Raw genomic sequence first — 21,195 nt, 5'->3', positions numbered from 1 at the left:
GGCTGGAGGTGGTGGACATAACTTCTTAAACACAAATGGACTATAAAATCACTTTGCTTCGCCCTCTAACATTTAAACTTCAGCGCCAGAAGGCAAGGGCAGCGCTATTTTACTTGTAAATGAACGCCTGTAAAAACCAAGTTTTACTGCACATTCATTTGTAGCATTAATAAGTGACTTTAATAAAATATACTAAATGTTCTGAAGTAGTTTAATGTAAAGGTAAAAAGGATTAGAGAAATAGCATTTTCGCTAGCTAGAGGCTAAAAGTAGTGAGTGACAGGCTAGCTAAAAGACCAAAGGACCAAGATACCTGCTACTAATACCAAAAGTATAAATAGTTAAAGCTAAAAGTAGCTAATGGTATAGAAAATATTTCAATGCATTTATATCAGGAAACTATTAAGTTAAAAAAAAAAAGTTTAAAATCATAAAAGTCACAAAAAAACAAAAGTCTTGCTCCTGAAAGAGATTAATGTTTTGACATGAATGGCTAAAAAAACACAAAGTATCAGACACAGTAGATTGTAAAAAAAAAAAGTAAAGAAAAAAAAGGAACTAATTTCCTGTTCCTATTTCCAACATTCACAGACAATTTGGTGCAGCTGTGGCTGAGTGGTTAGAGCAGTTGTCCTCCAGTGGGAGAGTTGGGAGTTTGATTCCACCAGCAGTCACATACTGAAATGTCCCTGGACAAGACATTGAACCCCTCATAGCGTCTGATGTGTGTCCCATCGGTGTATGAATGTGTGTGTTGAGGTAAACGAGGGCACAGATTGTGTTGTGAAGAGCTTTGAGTATCTTGATAAGACAGAAAGGTGCTGTATAAGTACAGTCTACTGACCATTTCTTACATAAAGGTACATCATAAAAAATTGGAATAAAATGAAAACGATCAATATTTTTTGTCAGTTACTTCAGAAAGTGAACGTTATTTATATACTGTATTGATTCATTTCACATACTGTAATATTTACATCCATCCATCCATTATCTTTCCGAAGTCAGGTCGTGGGGCAGCAGCTCGAGCAGGGAGGTCCAGACATCTCTTTCCACAGCCACCTCTTCCAGCTCTTCTGGGAGGATTCCAAGGTGTTCTTATGCCAACAGAGACATAGTCTCTCCACCATGTCCTTGGTCTTCCCCAGGGTCTCTTCCCAGTTTGGACATGCCCGAAGCACCTCCCTAGGGAGCCGCCTAGGGAGCATTCTTATCAGATGCCCGAACCACATCGACTGGTTCCTCTCGATGTGGAGGAGCAGCCGTTCTACTCCGAGTCTCTCCTGATAACTGAACTTCTCACCCTATCTCTAAGGGAGAGTCCAGCTACCCTGCAGAGGAAACTCATTTCAACCATCTGTATCCACAATCTCACTCTTTCGGTCACTACCCAGAGCTCATGACAATAGGTGAGAGTAGGAATGTAGACCGACCAGTAAACAGAGAGCTTTGCTTTACAGCTCAGCTCCCTCTTCACCACGACGGACCGGCACAGAGTCCACAATACTGCAGACACTGCACCAATCCATCTGTCAATCTCACACTCCTTTCTTCCTTCACTCACAAACAAAACCCCAACATTCTTGAACTCCTCCACTTGAGGCAGAACTTCACCCTCGACCTGGAGAACAAACATTCTGTCATCATTTCAGGACTCTTTGGATTCGTCCTTGGTCGTCCTCGGCACCCCCCGAGTGTGTACAGATCTCTCCTGAGGGAACTATTTGAACTGAGTGATTTTATCTGAACTCTGCAGTGCCTCTGTGTGTTGTCTCTGGACATGCTCACCATCCTTGCGTCCCCCCCCCCCCCACCCCACCCCCCACCCCCACACACACACACACACACGCAAACACATGCAGACTGTCAGCATGATTATGTGCTTATGTGCAATTTTTTTTTCATTATCATGCTGTTGATCTTCAACCAAAGATAGAGAGCATGTTGGGAATTTTTTTTGTCTCCAAACCCTATGTGTCATTTTTTTTCACCACTTATTGTCTGTCCAAACTGGTCTCACTTGTAAATGAATCTTTGAGGCTCAGTGTGATTTATCTGTTTAAATAAAGGTTGAATTGAATTGAATTGAATTGAATTGAATTGAATTGAATTGAATTGAATTGAAGAGAGCAATCCACCCTTTTACAGTTCAGGACCATGGCCTCAGATTTGGAGATACTGTTTCTCATCCCAGCTGCTTCACACTCGACTGCAAACCGCTTCAGTGAGAGCTGAAGATCACGGCACCATGACGCCAACAGGACCACATCATCTGCAAAGAGCAGAGATGGAATCCTGAGGCCACTGAACTGGAAACCCTCCGCCAGCTGGCTGCACCGAGAAATTCTGTCCATAAAAGTTATGAACAGAATCAGTGAAAACGGGCAGCCCTGGCAGAGTCCAACTCCCACCCTGAAGGGGTCCGACTTACTGCCGGCAATGCAAACCAAACTCTCGCACCACTTGTATAAGGACTGAACAGCTCGTAACAACGGGCCCCAATCCCATACTCACGGAGCACCCCCCACAGTTTACCCCGAGGAACACAGTGTAATGTCTTCTCCAAGTCCACAAAGCACATGTAGACTGGATGGGCAAACTCACATGACCCCTCGAGGACCCTAGTGAGGGTAAAGAGCTGATCCCGTGTTCCACGGCCAGAACGGAACTTGCATTGTTCCTTCTGGATCTGAGGTTCAACAAATATTCAGACTTGCTTCTCCAGTACCCCTGAATAGAACTTAACTGGGATAAGAAGAGTGATGTCCCTGTAATTGGAGCACACTTTCTGGTCCCCCATTTTGAAGAGGTAATGTTTCAAGGTTTTATTTCTTAGAATTTTGTTAATCATGGGGTAAAGGTCATGAAAACCCACAACTCAGTCTCAGAAAATTAGAATACTGTGTTGTGATAAAGTTCCATATTGGAAACTCGTACATGCACTATGGACAGACAAATCCTGGACATGAACATCAAATGACTCATTCCTCAAGTCCAGCCACTCCGGAACCAGAGACAACATCAGAAGTGTCTTACCTGCTGAGGATAAAAACAACTGGACTGTTGCTCAGTGGTCCAATGTCCTCTTCTCAGATAAAGTACATTTTCATGTAATTTGTAAATCAAGGTCCCAGAGTCTGGAGGAAGAGAGGAGAGGACACAACCACAAACCACCGAGCTACCACAGCCCTCTGTGTGGAGCAGAGAGCTCCATCTAGGGCACCCGGGGGAGCAGATGGTGGGAGTTAAGGGCCTTGCTTAAGGGCCCAGAGTGGGACAAATGAGGGTGGAGGCAGGTTTGGGTGCTTCACCTTTCACACCCACATTTTGATGTCGGTACCGAGAGTTGAACTGGCGACCTTCCGATCACAGGCTCACCTTCTCTAACCTCTGCGCCACCACTCCCCAACTTTATAACTTTGTATACAATCCTAACACAAAATGTACTGTTCATGTTTATACCCATCTCGGAAGTTTTAAGTGTTTTCATTGCCTGGATTTTGTATTTCGATCCATATACATTTGAGTTTGTTTTGTACAGCATTTGTTTTTTAATGGTTTGCTGCAACATGATTTTCACCACTGATGGACAATTGAATTTATTACATCAGAAAAAGGAGCAAAATGATGGACACTAAAACAAATAAGGGTTAGTTAAAAAAAAAAGTTAACTAAAAATATAGAACATTATTGTATTACCTTATGAAAGCAATGGTTCAGTATACAGTAGTCCTTTGTTTATCACGGGGATCCATACCATGAAGCCCCGCGGTAAGGGAAAAACCACGAAGTAGGAATAGTAGTACAAGTAGTAGTTTATTTTAGTATTTATATATTTACATATATATATATAGGCATTTTAAACCCTTCCCACATTCTTGCAATGTTCTAAACAATGTTTCTAAACACTCTAAGAGCACAGCATGTCATGAAATCAGCTCTCAGCCACGCCCACTTCTCTGCTGCAGAGCGGAGATCATGACACGCTGCAGGAGGAAGCTTTTTCTGCAGCACACAATTGCAGAAGGGTTTTTCTACAGTCGTGGACTTCACACAGGTGCTAAATAATTTTAAATAAATATTCCATGCCGATCGTGGGGCTCATCCATCAATCAGCCAATTGTGTCATGTTCAATCTTATTTTTTGGAAAACCGCGATAGAGCAAGTCTGCGATAAACGAACCACGAAGTAGTGAGGGACTACTGTAGTGCCATTTTGCATACTGTACTGACTGCAGGAGCAAGACTTCACAACCATCATCTCCAAGTTGTACCCAGATCAAGAAAAAACAGTTACTTCTTTTATCCACAGTCTGTAATTGCTGAGACTCGAGCAGAGATTCAGAGCACACCCCTCAGGGCCTAAAAGGTTAACCAGAGGAATACCATAGTTTAGTTCTCAACAGGGTGTTACATGTACCGGTACAAAACAAAACAAAATTAAAGTACACCCCCACACATAAAAATGTTAACATTTATTGCTGTTTCTGAATACCGCATTAAAAGCAAAAGCATTCAGAGTATACACAGAAATTATACAATTATATATGGTTTCACAAAGGCAGTGAACACATACTGTATAACAATCTACAAAAATCTACTTTACAGAAATTTAAAATTCTAAATATCAAAAAGTACAGCTGCAGAAACGGGAGTACAACTGGAGCCAGAAACAGTTCTGGGCTGTCCGTCAGTGAAACAACATGGTGACATCACAATACAAAGAAAGCGCCCGTCTTTGTACTTACAGCTGGTTTTGGAAACTGACTGACAGACAAAATAAAAAACATACTCCGGAATAAGTAAACAAACTGAAATCATTATAAATTATGCTTTGACTCGTTCAGAATCTCTCAGTTTACAGGACACCACTGCAAGGTAGCATGTCAGAGTATAGTTCAGTGGGACTGGTAGTGTGTTTTTGTAAAACTATGCTTAAAGACAAGAGAAGATCGAAGTTTTCCGCCTGACGAACAGAATGCACGTCCTGAACAGCCTCGAGTAACCAGGAGGTTTAAGTTATTGTTTGACTAAATTTTAAACAACTCAGAAACAAACAGTGGCTCTGAACTCTGGTCAGATGATAACTTGTATAAAAAAGGTTACATTAAATGCCTAAATGGTTAGAGTGGTACAAGAACAGAAGCAGACCACTGAACACAAGTAAAAGAGACAAAACCAACCCTGCTTACAGGGAACTTCAAATCAGGAAAACCAGTAAAATATTCCAGTAAAACAATTAAAAAAGTGATGCCCACATCGATGCCAGGTAGCTGTTTTTGGAGGAGTGTCCAGAAGTGGGACGAGGTGTTTGTCTTGTTTGAGGTGCCTTTGTCCTCAGGGACAGTAAGGCTGGACTCAAGGATGAGCTGGTTCATGGTCACATGGCTGCAAGGGGGGTCCTCAGTCTAGTCCTGCTCCATAGGCTCCTCAGTGGTCCCAGTGTGTGAAATGGCACTTCCGATGGCGCCCTCTGTAGGGGGTTCAGTCGTACTGCTGGAAGGAGAGACGGTGGAGTCCTCCTTGGGCGCCTCCACCCCCTCCTCTATGCTACAGCTGCTACCACCGCTGCTACTGCTGCTGACTGGGTCGCTGCTGCTCTCCTCACTGTCCCTGCTGGTCTCAGGTCTCTCCAGGACACCAGCAGGTTCCTGCTGATCGGTCTGATCCATGTCGCTGCCCTCCTCATCAGAACCGCACAGTACCTGCCTTTGAGCCTGCTCCTCCGGCCCTGAGCACATCTCAGCCTGGGTGCTGCTGGTTGGCTCTGAAGTGACAAAGACAAAAACAGGATTTTATAACCTCTGGGATTTTTACAAAGCCAGTCAACATTTTGTTCTGGTTTTATTTAACAGATTTCTAACTCCAGTGAACTTCCGCTGAGTTAGTTTGTGGATTCAGTCATTCAGATTTTTCTTTAGACCCCAAATAATTAGAGCAGAAACTCCACGCCACTTTGAAAACACAAATATCCTCTGAAATTTTTTCACATTTTTGTTTGATAGATATATTTTTCCCACCCTTTATCTTCATTACAGACCATCATACAGCAGATTCATCATCAGGAATTGTATGTGTATAATTTTGAACTTCAAATTTTCAATGACCATTAAAGCCACAGTAACTGGATTATTATTTTCCATAGACTGTAACTGCACATGTTTAATACTATAAACTGAACAGAAAATCAATTTTCCCTGCAGAGAAGCATCACATTTAATACAAGGTTATCAAACTGCGTGTGTGTGTGTTATATAAACGACATTTCCATAGCAATTATGCTGCATCGTGTGCAGAGTGGGTCCACTCCTTATTGTGCAGACTGATAGAAGTGACGACGAATAGAGAGGAGTTCATTTGTCTTTATTGAAGGAAATGTTTGTTGTCTCTTTAATCATCCAGCAAAGTGAGTGGCTGAGGAGACGAGGCTGAACTGTTCATTCACTGTTTACACACACTGAACTGTGTTCAGGTTCTTTTAAACATAATTCAGTGAACAATGACTCATGGCAGCCATTCATACTGAGATAATATTGAACTATTCCTTTTAATTTATTGAATTTTAACAAGAGGGGCAGCAAGGTGACGCAGTTGGTAGAGCTGCCCTCTCTCAGTGAGCAGGTCGCCCCGGTTCAAATCCCAGTCTGGGGTGGAGTTTGCATGTTCTCTCCGTACATGCGTGGGTTTTCTCCAGGTTCTCCAGTTTCCTCCCACAGATCAAAAACATGCATGTTAGGCTGATTGGTAACTCTAAATTGTCTCTGGGTGTGAGTGAGAGAGTGAATGGTTGTTTGTCTCTATGTGTCCCTGTGATGGACTGGAGACCTGTCCAGGGTGTCCCCCACCTCACACAGTGAAGGCTGGATATGGACACCAGTGACCCCCGCGACCCGAAAAGGATAAAGATGATGGAGTTTTAAAAAGATTGGACTTTATCTTTGATTCTAAAAGTGATTGAACCTTTTTTATAATCAGGTGTTTATAAGTTGGTCTGTTTTAAATGTTTTAGTAGATTCTGTTTGTTTTTCATTCAAAATAAACAAACAATGTAAAATATGTTCCCTCCTCCAAAAGGAGGCTGAGACACACAAAGAACCACCACTTCATATCAAAAACCCACCCACTCCAGCAGCTCATACCTTGCTCCTCGGTGGCAGCAGAGCTGGAGGCTTCACTCAGAACCTTCTCTTCCTTCTCTTGGACCATGGCTTCTGCTTCTTTAGAGAGGCAGGAGCTGTCCGACGGGTCAAGTGTGTCCACCTCCTGCTCTTCTTCATCCTCCTCCTCGTCCTCCTCCTCGCTGAACTTCAGTCTTTTTACTTCTTGGTGGTCAGGTTCCATGTCCTCTTCCTCGTCTGAGTGTTTGTTCTTCACAGCACTCCCAGGAGAGTCTTCTGAATGTGAAGCCTCGCTGACACAGAAACGAGACGCACAAATTAAATCCTGTTTAAGCTCGACAGGAAACAGAAGTTCTGCTGTGCTGTCACACCTCGTGTCTTTGTTGCCTTCTAGCTCTGTGCTGAGGTCTTTGTCGTCTGTGCTGTCTGGCAGACCATTAGCTGCTAGTGAGTTGGCCAGAGATAACTTTGGTCTGTTCAGTGGTCGGGGGGTTCCTGGACCATTCACTTTCCTAACATCAAACAAACCGAAGGAAGAAAAACTCAGATTTGAAAATGAATCCTGATATTTCACTCATTTACATGTAAAGGTTTATTTTTTACAACAGAGCTGTCGATAGAACAACCTCTCTGTAAATGAAGATGTGTTTCCTGGAAGCATCACTCCGTTCATCCTATTGACAGCACCGCATCCATTTTTTCTGAAGAAAAAGAAACTTCTACTTATCAGAAAATAAATGTGGACAGTATTGATGTAATTGAAAATGTTGTATAAACCTGTAACTTGCATCAAACACTTACTCTGAAGTAGGATGGACACAGCTTACCACCATTACATTCTAGAAGAAATAAGAAAAAAAACACACGTAACAAAAAAGGCTTTTACGTAAAAGAACTTTGCAGCTGAAGAGCTTACCTTCTCCACCCCTCTGAGAAACTTGTCTGTTCCTGTGTAGTTCCTTTTGGGTTCTGTGAGCAGCTCACACAAGCGCTGGATTGTGAAAGGGATTCTACGAAGACAAGAGAGCAAAAAACTTAAGATTCCCCCCATTTTCATTATCAAAATATTTTGGCTGTTCCATTTTAATGGACAGTGAGTCATCCGTCTCCATCTCTGTCCTCGCTCCAACTACCTCCATGTCCTCTCTAACTGCATCCATATACAGCATCTCCAGGCAGCTGCATTTCTAACATCCTTCTACCAATATACCCACTGTCCCTCCTCTGGACATGTCCAAACCATCTCAAGTCTGGTCTCTCTAACTTTATCTCCCAGTTGTTCAACCTGTGCTGTACCTCTGATGATCTCATTCCTAATCTTGTCACTCCTAAGGAGAACCTCAACATCTTCATTTCTGCCACTTCCAGTTCTGTCTCCTGTCTTTATGTCACTCCACTGTCTCCAGACCATACAACATAGCTGGTCTCACCACTGTTTGTAAACTTTTCCTTTGACCTTTGCTGACAACATTTAGTCACAAATCACTCCTGAAACTTTCTCCATCTACTCTGGAACTCTGTGACTCTGCTCCTTGTAGCCTCATTGCTCCACCTGCCATTCAGATTCAGAAAACTTAGTTTATCCCCACAGGACAATTCAGTTTGTCAGTTTCCATTCACACTCATGTACTCTGTCTTACTACAACTGACTTCCATTCAAATTCTTTCATGTGCATACCTCCACCCCTTCAAGCATTTTTATAACGAAAATGGCACCTTTAGTTATTTTTAATCATCTGTAGAGCTGCAAAAAAGTAAATTTTTATCCTTGTTCCATTATTCTCAGAGTTCTGAGGGTAACGGAACTCAAGTGACATCTGGTTCCCAGTGTCGCCAACATCTCAATAATAAAATAAGTTATTGGTTGTGCTAAAAGTTGTTAAATGATATCCCCCAATTTGAACAACTGTTTAGAGAAGAATAATGTCATTGAAATAACAAAAAGTAATAACAAATTAAAACAATCTAAATGTTTAGGACCATAAAGGAACTTTTGTCCAGTGTTGTTTTGGAGCTCAGTTCAAACCCTCCTTTACTCTGGCTTGGGAACGGCAAATGTAACCCAAAACAGAGACACCAAGTTATTTTAGTGCAGTGATTTACTACAGAAAAAAGCAACAACAACTGCATGGCCATGCCATCGTCAGACGTGCTCAACCCATTTGAAGTTTGGACGTGGTGGGGTGAGCTTCTCTGGCTGCAGTTGGGAGGGACACTGCGAGGACTGAGGCAGCACCCACTGCTGGATAAGAGGAAAGAATGATGTGTGCTTTCAGGTCACAGTTTCCAAAAGTCTCCAGAAACAAGTGAAAAAGCTGACAGATTGGTGACTAGTATTTTGTAAACATCACCACATCTCTCAGATTGTGCTTGTCATCAATAACCAGGTTTTATGAAAATGACTTTCCCTTTTCAGCATAAGATGATTTTAGTCTAAAACTCAGGCATGAAAGAAACATGCAACATGCAATCCTTCAAGGAATGCTATGCTTTTAATTACTGCATGCAAGTTTAGTGTACTTTAACTGCAAATAAAGTTTTTTTCTATTTCTAACATTAAATTTGCAACACAATATTTGTATTGCTGTAGCATCATAGAAGACAGGGTTTTAGCAGAAAAAATAACTAGTTTAAATAAAAAGGTCTGCAACATTACATAAGTAACATGTGAAGCTTTTTAATTAAAAATTAGGGAATATTTTTCTTAATGTCTGAGCAGAGGACGCAGCAAATTCTTTTCCAAGTGACGACCGATCTGGTAACGTCACTCCACAACAGAAGTGACGTTACCAGTTCTGCAATCCACATATTTGCTGATCACAGTCTCATTACAATAATGTGCCAACTTTGCTTGTTCTTCCATGATGCAATTCACCACTTTCACTGAACTAGATTTTTATTTTTTTAATTTAAAAGTCAGACACAAATCCTTTTGAGTATTAAGTAGGAATGCGCGATATAAACGGTATACGGTAGAAACGATAGAAATTTAGCCTACGATAGAGATCTGTCTTTACCGGCTAACCGCAGTAATGCTGTGTCTGAAGTAAAATCAGAGTTGTCAGTTTAATCGCTACTTTTTTTTGTTGAAAACTGTGCGTAAGTGGCGTTAAAGTCTTTTCTTCGAGAGCTAAGTAGCGAAGCTACAAGCTAACTACAGCCGGCTTGCCGTAGTGTTGCCGTATTCTGACGCATGCGCAAAACGCTGTGTTCCGTCAAAAGTTTTTTTTTTTTTTCCATTGAAATTTAAAGTAAGCGTTGGTCAGCTTTAGAGAAACCTGTTCTCTGATCTGTGAAAAGAACACTGTGTTGTGTGATATTACTGCGAGACCCTCTGGTCAAAGCTACAGTCATTTTGTGTCAGCTCTCCATTAAAGTAGAAGGAGTCGCCAACTAGAGGGTTGGAGGTGAAGTGTTTCAGTGTAAAATGCTGCTCTGTTACTGTTTATTTCTTAAGTAAGACTGGAAACTGTTAAGAGTTAACAACATATTTTTTTTGTTTAAAACATGTATCTAAAACTACATTTGATATATTTTGCACTACAAGAAAGAAGCCTAATGTTTATTATTTAAAAACTCTCTGGACCTAGTAGTGGAATTTTCTTAATTCAAAATATATGATGGCAAAAGGACACCCTGTGCTTTTTTTTTTTTAAACAAGTTTTATACCAAAAACATATCATGATATATATCGTTATCGCCACCCTGCACAATACATATCGTGATATGAATTTTATGCCATATCGCACATTCCTAGTATTAAGCATGTAAAACTTTGTTCTCTTCATTAGAATTTGCTATGAAAGCCTCCGAACAATAAAAACATTGCAATAGTAAAACATGCACAGCAACATATTTTTGTTTTGAAAGATTTAGCCTAAAATATTTACCATAGTTCTATTATTTCATTAGGCCATAAAACAAACAGAGCAATGTCAAAATATACTTGAACACTGTTCATGATTTAAGTGAGATTTTCAAATCACTCAATCTTATTGCAACTTGTCTTTCTAATAGGTGAAACTTACTGTTTTGGTAAGCGAGATGAATTATTCAATTAAATCGTATGCAGCTAAATGATTACCGTTACTAAACTGGTCTTTCTGTACAGAAAAAGTAAACACAGCCTACATTCTCAGGTTTCATGTTGTTGTTATCATTCAGCTGCTCGCTCCTGCAGGGCTCACCACAGGAAGCAAACTTGCATGAAGGATTTGACAATCATTTCACACTGGATGCCTTTCCTGACACAACCTAGGCTCAAACCTACAGCCTGAGGATTATAAGGCTGCGGCACTGATCCACATGCTACTGCAGCCCCTCACATTCTAGAAAAACTATTTGTGACCAGATTAGATAAATTTATTACTAAACAAAACATTCTAAGTAGCAGTCAGTATGGGTTTAGAGCAAAAAACTACATCAATGGCTCTCATGGAATTAATAGAACAAATAACTACTGCTGTCGATCAAAAACAGTATTGTGTTAGTATTTTTGTTGATTTAAAAAAAAGCATTCAATACTATTGACCACACTATTCTCCTTGAAAATTAAATAAATATGGTATAAGAGGACCAGCATTACACTGGGTATCTAGCTATTTGAAAGTAGGAAACAGTTTGTACAAATAAATGGCGTAAAATCTGACCTCTGCAATATCACTTGTGGAGTTCCTCAAGGCTCTGTACTTGAACCAAAGTTATTTATTTTATATGTGAATGACTTAGTGAATGTATCAGGACTCCTCAAATGTGTCCTTTTTGCAGATGACACCACATTTTTTTGTTTGGGTAAAGATGTAAAACAGATGTTGAAATTGATGAAGACAGAATTTGAGAAAATACAAACTTGGTTTAAACTTAATAAATTATCATTAAATTTAGATAAAACTAAATACATGATATTTAGTAACAAAAAGAGAACTGTTGATGATCCATTTAAAATTGAGGGTATTGCGATTCGTAGAGTTAATGAGATGAAATTTTTGGGTGTAATCATTGATGAACAGCTAACATGGAAAAATCACATAAATTCTGTAAGAATAAAAATAGCTAAATCTATTGCAGTACTATACAAAGTCAGTGAATTATTAAATGATAAAGCTTTGTACATGTTGTATAACACAATCATTGTTCCACATTTAATCTATTGCATTGATGTTTGGGGGAAAGCGTGTAAAACATTTACAAAACCTATTTTTATTTTACAGAAAAGAGCTGTAAGAATTATCACCAGAAAGCATTACCGTCACCCATCAAGCACATTATTTTATCAACTGAAGTTATTGAAGTTCCATGATTTGGTAGATTATAGTATTTTATCAGTTATTTGTAGGGCTCAAAATAACACATTACCATTAAATATCCAAAGAAATTTTGTTAAAAGGCAAAGTTGTTATAATCTTAAAGGGATAGAGATATTTGTCAAACCAAAATTCAGAACTAGTCTGAAGGGAAGGTCTACCTCAATCCAAGGAGTTGGGTTGTGGAATGGTCTAGAGAGTGATGTGAAAAATGCCAAGTCAATGTGTACATTTAAGAAAAAGATCAAAGCTGGATTGTTAAAAAAATATATATATATATGAAGTAGCTTAGTGTGTTTTTTGTATTAGAATTAGAAAAATTAGAAAGAGTTATTCATTTTGTTCCGTTACTTGAAAATTATTATGATTGAAATAATTGTTTGAAAAAAGGGGCAGATATAATAAGATTTTTTCTTCTTTCTGCTGCCTTTCATTTTAAATCTCTTGTATCTTTTTTATATTGTTATGGAATTGTTTTGTACTTTTATAAATGAATAAACTTTATACCATACCATACATTCTCAGGATTTATGAATACGCCAATTTCAAAAATACAAAACACTAAAACAAAACTGCTAATCTCTTACTCAAAGTAAGCACAAAAACAAACGTTGGTTACGTACTGTAACCCCAGATTCTATGAATATAAGCGTAGCCCTTTAAGGCCTTCGCTTTAGTGGTTTATCCCGTTATGCAGAGCATAAGCACTGAAAAAATTAGTCCACGCCCACCTGCTGTGTGGGCCCCACCCGGTCCGTATAAATTACGTTAAGAGCGGGAAATCGGCTCCCAAAATAGCTTTTTTCTTCAGCCATTTAGGAGCCAGTGAGGCCCGACGCTTAAAGGGCTACGCTTATATTCATAGAATCTGGGGTTACAGTACGTAACCAACGTTCTATGTCATATAAGCTTCGCCCTTTAAGGCCTTCGCTTTAGTGGGTAAAGGGCGAAGCCGATGTGGTCCTCGCCTCACTGGGTCCATTCGAACACAGTAAGAAGCGGAAGCTTGCCCAAAAAACGTCTTGTCACTCAGCTCCCCATGTGCATAACTACGCATCGCGTAATTATGTGCCATGCACAGACGCATGTTGAGTAACTATGCGTTCTGACAAAGCATGAATGCCCCGGAAAAACTTTCAACGGGAAGAAGAAGTTGAAAAGGGGGGGGGGGGGCATGAACCAACTGGTTCATGGTTGAACAGTATAAACAGATTAATGTCCATGAATTGATTATTGATCAAATGAACTGATTGGTAACAATAGTCATGAACTGATTAGTGACAATAAAACCAAAATCACAGACACGACTGTGACTGATAACAACATCTCACACTGTAATGCATGCAGACAGAAGTGAGCTTAAACCGAGTTCCATGAGAACAACAATATTCATTCTGTTAGAGCACTAAGGACAGAATGTGTCATGGAACGAGCCGTTACATCACGTAGGTAAAAGCGAATAAATGAGCAGGGTGATGACCATGCAGCCGCATTTCAAACGTCCTGCATTGACATACCATAATGCAGAGCAGTCGAAGATGCGATACCCCTGGTGGAGTGTGCTTTGAGGTTGACAGGAGGCCCTAAATCTGATGCTCTGTAGGCTTCAGAAAAGGCCTCACACAGCCAGTGTGACAAGCGCTGGATGGATAACGGGCGACCTGCAGATGCATCTCTATAATGCACAAACAATTGTTGAGTTTGAAACGCATTGCAGCTGTGCGCGCTATGTAACACGTCAACGCCCGCACCGGACAGAGAAGATGAAGAGATGCTTCTTCTTCTGATCTGTGAGGGGGGGGGGGGACCCCTCCAACGATATCGCTCTTGATTTAAAAGAGCTTGTGATGATTTTAGGCATAAAAGCTGGATTGGTCTTAAATCAGCTTAACTACCGTCAGCCTGGATTCTGAGATATGACGGAGCGACAAAGAAGGCAGATAAAAACACACTCTCTTAGCTGGTGTTAAAACCAGCAGCAGTGCTGTTTAAAGAGACAAGAATTTAAGTGGAACCTGATCCAAAGGCTCAAATGAAGCTTTGATCATGACCTGCAGGACCAGTATTAAATCCCACTGGAAACAATTGGGTGTGGGACAGACCTGCGTCTCTGTACACCTTTAGAAAACGTTTTATCAGAGGATGATAAAACCTGTTCTGTCTCAGAAACCTTCATGTCAGGAAGAGATGGCTGCAGCGTATGTTTTAAACGTGCTGGATGCAGATATCTATCCATCAGCTGCTGCAGAAAGAACAGCATGCCACCTAAAGAACATGAGGAGGCCTCTACATCCTTCTCTGTACGTCAGCACTGAAAAAGCTGTCCACTTTGATGTGTACATCGCTGTGGTAGATGCAACACGTGAAGCCTGAATTGTGCGCATTACATCCTGTGGGCAACCCGTCCTCTGTAAGAGGATTTGTTCAACGGCCAGACCACAGGTGCTGGCCTATTTCTGGGTAACTCCTGATCGCTCCTCCTGCTTGAAGGAGAGCATCCTCCCTCCATGGCAGTTCCCACGGCACTCCGACAGCAGACGTTTCAGGACTGGAACTATGGTGCACCCACGCGCACGGGGCCACCAGGAGAACTATCAATCCCTCCTCCTGAGCTCGGTTCAAGAACCGTAAGATAGGAGGGGGTGGAGAGAAACGCATACAGAAGCGTTTTGGGCCATGGACTGTGAACAAACGCATCCACCCCCAGAGGTGGTTCGTCTCATGGGCTCAGAGAAGCGCGTAATTGACACTGAGCGTTTCCCGTGTCACAACAGGCCCACAGCCGCTATATCAATCTGAGACAAATTGCTCCATCAGAGGATGATAGAAGTTGTTCTGTCTACGACAACTTTGAGACAGGAAGAAAACACGGTGGCAGCATACAATAGTCGTGCTGGACACCAGATTTTTGTCCCTTGCCTGCTGCAGAAGGACAGCATGTCGTCCAATGGACATGAGGTGGCCTCTACGCCTTTCTATACAGCAGCGTTGATCAAACAGACCACTTGGTGTGAACAGCGCTGTGGTGGGTGCAGCACGTGACTCCTGAGTCGTACGCACTACATCTTGAGAGATCCATCCTCCCAAAAGAACCGCACAACGTTCAAAAAACATAGGTGCTGGCCTATTCTGATTAATTCCTGATCGTTTCTCACCGCCTGGGGAGAAGCGTCCTCCCTCCAACGGCAGGTTCACGAGTGCCCTGATAACAAAAGTCGTAAGGCCTGGGAACCATGATGCGTTCATGCACTTGGAACAGAGGGGCTGCCAGTCCTTCCTCCTGAACTTGGTTCGGAAAAACCCGTGATACCGGGGGAAGAGAGAAGGTGAAAGGCATTACGACCACAGGCTGTGAGTAGGCATGTCCACCCAGCGGTGGATCGTCCTATGGTTCTGCGATAATATAATTGACATTGAGCGTTCTCTCGTGTTGCCACACATCAGCAGACGTTGGCAGGATTCTACCGTGTCTGAGCCTTAGCTCTGGGTGGGATACATGCGATGTACCCACTCCAAATGGAGAGCGGATTGGATGTGCCCACACAGTATCTGTCTCACAATGTGGCACATGGGTTGAAAAAATGCATACATTTCCTGTTAGTATGTATGCGACAGACGCTTGTTGTCTGAAAATCAAAACCCCTGATGATTCTGCAGCTCAAGGTCAGTGTTGAGTCACATTCAAGGATCCCGTGCGACACTCCAAAAAACATTTAAAACAGCTGCTGTGTGGAGCACAGAGCCCCCACAGCTTGTTAAATGTGTGTGACGTAGGTCTGCTGACAGAAAACAGCTGATATCACTCAACCATTCACGTGAATTGCACTGCTGCCACCTGTCTGAACAAGCTGCTCAGCAGCCACAGGTGTCCAGATAATGCATAATTAAAATGGAGTGTTGTTCTCACAGCTCAGAAAATTAACAATCTCAAATAAATCTCATCTTTCCAGTTCGTTTGGATCAGGAAGTGATAAGAGAGAACTGGTGTTTCCTCTCCATCTGAGGCTCTAGAAATTACATTTAAAACAGAATTTCCAGAGCTTCTGCTAGAGGGGACGAGATCTGTTCATAAATGACAGAAAAAACGTCACAGGGTTCCCCACACCGGGGTTTTAGCTGAACTGCAGCGTGAGTCCCGGATGAAAACGGTTCGCCCATCCCTCTGGGAAACGCGCGTTCATTGCCACCCGTTTATAAGTTATAAAACGAGCACGCATTATGCTGTGAAACTCGCATACATGCTGATGTGAACTGGAGCGCGCTGAGTGAGAGCGCAAGACGTTGTGTATTGCTGCGGGAAAAAACAGCTTTGTTTATGCTGTGTGCAGCTGCACCGTGTAACACTCGGGAGCAGGTTCACATATGAGCTGACACGCCCTGAAGGGTTGTGTGTGTGCGTCCTCATGCGACGCTTACACCAGGATTGCTGCGGGGCGCGCGTTGGCACTGGGTTACCACTGGCTCGGTCTGCAGAACACGTTCATTGTTTGCTGCGAATCACGTGAGCTTAGAATGATTCCACGAGCTGCAATATTATTTCAGAAAACCTTCTTCGAGGATAAAAGGGGGCAGAGCCGCTGTGAAACTGCTAACGCCGCGGGAGCGCGCGTTTGACATCACTGCAATGACAAAACTTGTGTCGTTTCTGCCGATAAGCGAAATACGTTGCTGAGCTCGTACCGTGATCTCACGTGAACGTTGACGTGAACGGCGGTTGTTGAGAGCTGCGTGCGCGCCTTCCTGCCGCGGGGGCGCGCATCGGCATCGCTGACAGTGAATGAAAAACAACCTTAAAAGGCTCATTCGTGATGAGTGTGGGTGATGGAGCCGCTTGTCAGATAACCATGCTGACAGTCTGGCTAAAGGACACTTCATCATAAAATGATGTTATTCGCAGTGTCATCAACACACCTCCAGCCAAAAACGACACCTGTTTACCTTCGTTGAGCTCTGTTTGTTGTCCTGGAGGGCCCCCTGTTGGCGAAGTCCGGGAAAAAAAATGAACTTCCGGATGCCGGGGACGTCTGACGGGAGGGGCTGGCGTAGCAGAGCTGGGGGGGCGTAGAGCAGCCGTGGAGCAGCTTGAAATGATCTCTCGCTGATGAAAGGAGGATCACCAGCAAAACTCCTGCGTCTCTCCTGAGAGGAAGGTGGAGTGGCGAGCCAGGAAAGAACCTCTGGACCTCGTTCTCCGGCTGCGCTGTGGGACGGCAGACCGCGAAGAGGCGCACCGGTTGGTGATGACGTCAGCTGCCCTGTAGGCTGAGCGTACTGCAGGGGCCGGCAGCGTCGTTAGCAAGCAGCTGCTACGAGAGAGGGCCACCGTCTCTTCTCGCCTCTGAACGTGTACGCCAACAGCGTAACGTGTTGTTCGCTGCGGCCGTGGAACACATGCTGATGAGCTCAGTTGGAGAGCGATGTCACCGTCTCGGTTATGCTAACGGGAGGCACGGGACGCTGGTCCACCTCGAACATCTTACTCCCATGGAGCCTCCATCAGGCTCGGCTCCAGAGGGCACGGAGGGACTTTCCGCTCAGTGAACCCTGCTCTGGAGATGGGTGCGGACTGTGGAGACCGGCTCCCCCAATCTACCAGGAAAAAACCCGTCTGTGGCCTCGCCGTAGGACGTCCTGTTGGGAACACGAGGCCATATGGATCAAGACGGTGAGCCGGAATGGAGTCAGTAAACAACCTTCCCGCCGGATCATCCGAACTGGCGGGAAAAGGCGTAGGACGTAAAAAGGGGTCCTTTCATGTCAGCCTCCTCCTGGGTTACGCCGGGCAAACCCTGGGGGGCGCCGTCGGCCGGGAGCGGTGTGATCGCCGATGCGAAAAAAAAAAGAAAAAAAAAAAAACGAGGTGGGATGGGGTGAGCATTCACTCAGCCCCCCTCCACCGACACTACGCTCCCCAGGAGGGAATGAGCAGCGGGGCTGCAGCTGAGCACGCCTTGCACCGGAGGAACCATCCGGTTCGCCCCGAGGGTCGGCGATAAGAGGAAAAAATACAAGATGGCGTTGTCCAGCGTGTAGTGACCTGTCACTGGGAAATGTTCCCCGGCGCTTACCTTGGAATAAGACTGCTGTCATCTTCTCCTCGGGGAGGAGAGCTCACCGGACGACCGGAGGTCGACTGCCGGGCCCAGCATCCTTCACAAGGTTGGTCATTTACACAACTTATCTTCTTTGTTCTTCTGACAGTGCTATATTAGCTCGCTGAAGAAAAAATGGGAGCCGATTTCCCGCTCTTAACGTAATTTATACGGACCGGGTGGGGCCCACACAGCAGGTGGGCGTGGACTAATTTTTTCAGTGCTTATGCTCTGCATAACGGGATAAACCACTAAAGCGAAGGCCTTAAAGGGCGAAGCTTATATGACATAGAACAGTAATGTTTAAAGTTGTAAAGCACCAGCAATGCCTAAAATAAAAAGTTCTAATGCACAACGACTAAATAAAAATCCTATACATGTTAAGGACAGGTACAGTGATGCTTCTAAAACTAGTGAAAAAAGCAGCTAAAGTTAAAAGAAAACTTTGGAAGCTCTTCACAAGGCCTAAACTACTGAACAAAATCACTTAAAATTATGAAAATCCATTTTAAAGTTATAGTAGTAATTTTTACCATTTTAAAAAGTTAGGGTAAGTGAGGTTAATGTTGGTCATTACAAGCCAGTCTTTATCCGACTGCTCCCTGAGCAGATAAGAAATTACCTGCCCAGCTTGATACCTACCCATTGTATCCCTTCACAATCTTCAAGATTCTCTCCTTCATGTCCTCGAATGGAACGGACTCCACATTAGGATTTGCAGGTCCTCTTTGCTCTGGTGCCGAGGTGCTGAAGTCATCCATCACCTTCTCCAATTTAAACAAGAAATAATTCTTGAATTCAGACCACTGAACCCTGAAGGGAAGCAAAGAAAATGAATAGGGTAAATTTATTGAAACTTATATCAAATATATACATCTATATAAATATATTTAATGTATTACATTTATCATTATGTTATGGTATATATATATATATATATATATATATATATATATATATATAGATATATAGATAGATAGATAGATAGATAGATAGATAGATAGATTAGTATATTTAATTTATTTAAATTTAGGGTAAATTTACACAAGGCACTGAAATGCAATAAAAAAATGCAGAAAACATTTTGTTCTGGAGTTCAGTTCAGGACAACTTTATAAACTTTGATGAGGCTAAGAGTTGGTTAATAACAGAAGCTGGCTGCTGTTAGCAACACCAACTCAATACGTCACTTATTCTGTATATTTGGGAGTTTCTTCTCCGTTTTTAGCATGCCAGTATTTCTTAAATCTTTTAAATATTTCTGTTTCATATACTAACGTGTTTCCTTATTTTTGTGAATGAATTTGCCATCCGTAAAACTGATAACTTTGTAATAAGGTCTTGTGTGCTTTTTAACTATGTGCACACAGTTATGTACACCTGGCCGTACGTTTAAATTTAGAGGAAAAAAAACCCGAGATAAATAATTCTCAAAAACTAAAGACAAATTCATGGCACAGTACATGAATTTGGGAGGCCTGCCTTGGTACCATGCTACTTTTATTCACCTTTCAAATTAAACTGAGCAGCCAGAAAAATGAAAAGTACATTTGTTCTGTTGAACAGACAGGGCCTGTAGTGTTCACTTACATGGTCTGTCCAGTCTTGGCAACATGGCATAAAAACTGCTCCAAAACAGGGGATGGCTCCTTCTTTGTTTTCTTGTCAAAATCTGAAGGTGGAAAGAATGAACCACGAGGTGAACAAACAGACACGATTATGTGAACTGGTTACCATTTACATAAAGCCTATCATTTACTGTAGAACCGCCACTGAAGCAGGATGACTCGCCTTTCTACAACCATGGTCTATTTTATAACTTTCGATGGCACTTGTCCCGTTCAATTATCTGATTAGCCCGATCAATTTGTAAAATCAATCTAGTTTCAAACGCTCAGTATCAAAAGCTAGCTCCAGTTTAGCGCACCGCCTGCTATGCTAAGTTAGCCGAAACCGGCTTTCAGCCGTCTTAAAAAACAAAACACATCACAAAGCTAATGCGTTTAAAACACTAGCGTGCAATTCATTTAAACAAAGAGGGAAGAAACGAGCAGATTCATAAATATAATAAGAAATAATTATAACGCGTTAGCCGAGTCCTGGCTAATATATTCGGCAGCTAAGTTTCCGTAAAAGCCTTGTTGTTAGCACTGGCTAAGTAGCGGCAAGCTAACGGCGCTAGCTTCTAAACTACTATCCATTAATTCATTATAAAAACAGAACGAGAATGTAAATATATATTTATCAAGTTGTCATATTCAAAGCAGTTCAGTCTAAAAAAGATTATGTGACCTCTGAGAGCCTCTTCAAGCGAGTCAATTTCCATCACGTCGTTGCCCTCAGTCAGACTGGTGGCTAACTGCTGCTAAGCTACAGGCAACGAGAGCGCATTTCAACATGGCGCCCGCCGAGAGGTCAGACACAGCTGCGCTCAACATCATCCCCCCCGCAGCACGTAGCTGGGCTTTAACGAAATGCACTAATAAATACATAAAAACTCTGCTAGCACTTTTGGTCATAGTTACTGATTTAACAGAACATGTGTTTTAACACCGAGAAAGTTAGGTATGATGGTCTATTTATCTACACTGAGCACATCTTTTTTAATTTGCCTGTTAAATTAAATAAAGTAAATAAATAAATAAAGTAAATAATGACTCAAGTCCAGTCAATGTAAATGTT

The 21,195-nt window shown here is 42.3% G+C and overlaps 1 protein-coding gene across 1 annotated transcript; it reads right to left on the bottom strand.

Moving 5' to 3' along the window:
• Window positions 1-5,258: 5,258 nt before the first annotated feature.
• ppp4r2b (protein phosphatase 4, regulatory subunit 2b) lies at window positions 5,259-20,930 on the bottom strand. Its single transcript, XM_037678673.1, has 9 exons — window positions 20,806-20,930; window positions 20,104-20,185; window positions 19,156-19,326; window positions 8,035-8,128; window positions 7,920-7,957; window positions 7,745-7,819; window positions 7,490-7,630; window positions 7,140-7,411; window positions 5,259-5,767 (listed from the first exon to the last, which is right to left on the bottom strand). Exons 1-9 carry the CDS (start codon window positions 20,837-20,839, stop codon window positions 5,409-5,411), a joined length of 1,266 nt encoding a protein of 421 aa, XP_037534601.1. The 5' UTR covers window positions 20,840-20,930; the 3' UTR covers window positions 5,259-5,408.
• Window positions 20,931-21,195: the final 265 nt, after the last annotated feature.

The sequence above is a fragment of the Nematolebias whitei genome, chromosome 7, assembly GCF_014905685.2.
Source record: "Nematolebias whitei isolate Nwh7 chromosome 7, NemWhi1, whole genome shotgun sequence".
NCBI lineage: Eukaryota > Metazoa > Chordata > Actinopteri > Cyprinodontiformes > Rivulidae > Nematolebias > Nematolebias whitei.
Note: the sequence above shows the minus strand (reverse complement) of the source record. Positions and strands in the feature narration are given on the sequence as shown.

Coding starts and splice junctions, on each gene's coding strand:
- ppp4r2b (XM_037678673.1), bottom strand. CDS start 20,839: ATGGAAATTGACTCGCTTGAAGAGGCTCTCAGAG. Junction 7,820..7,919: donor TGTGTCCATCCTACTTCAGA/GTAAGTGTTTGA, acceptor CTTTTTCTTCAG/AAAAAATGGATGCGGTGCTG. Junction 7,412..7,489: donor GAAGGCAACAAAGACACGAG/GTGTGACAGCAC, acceptor TTTCTGTGTCAG/CGAGGCTTCACATTCAGAAG.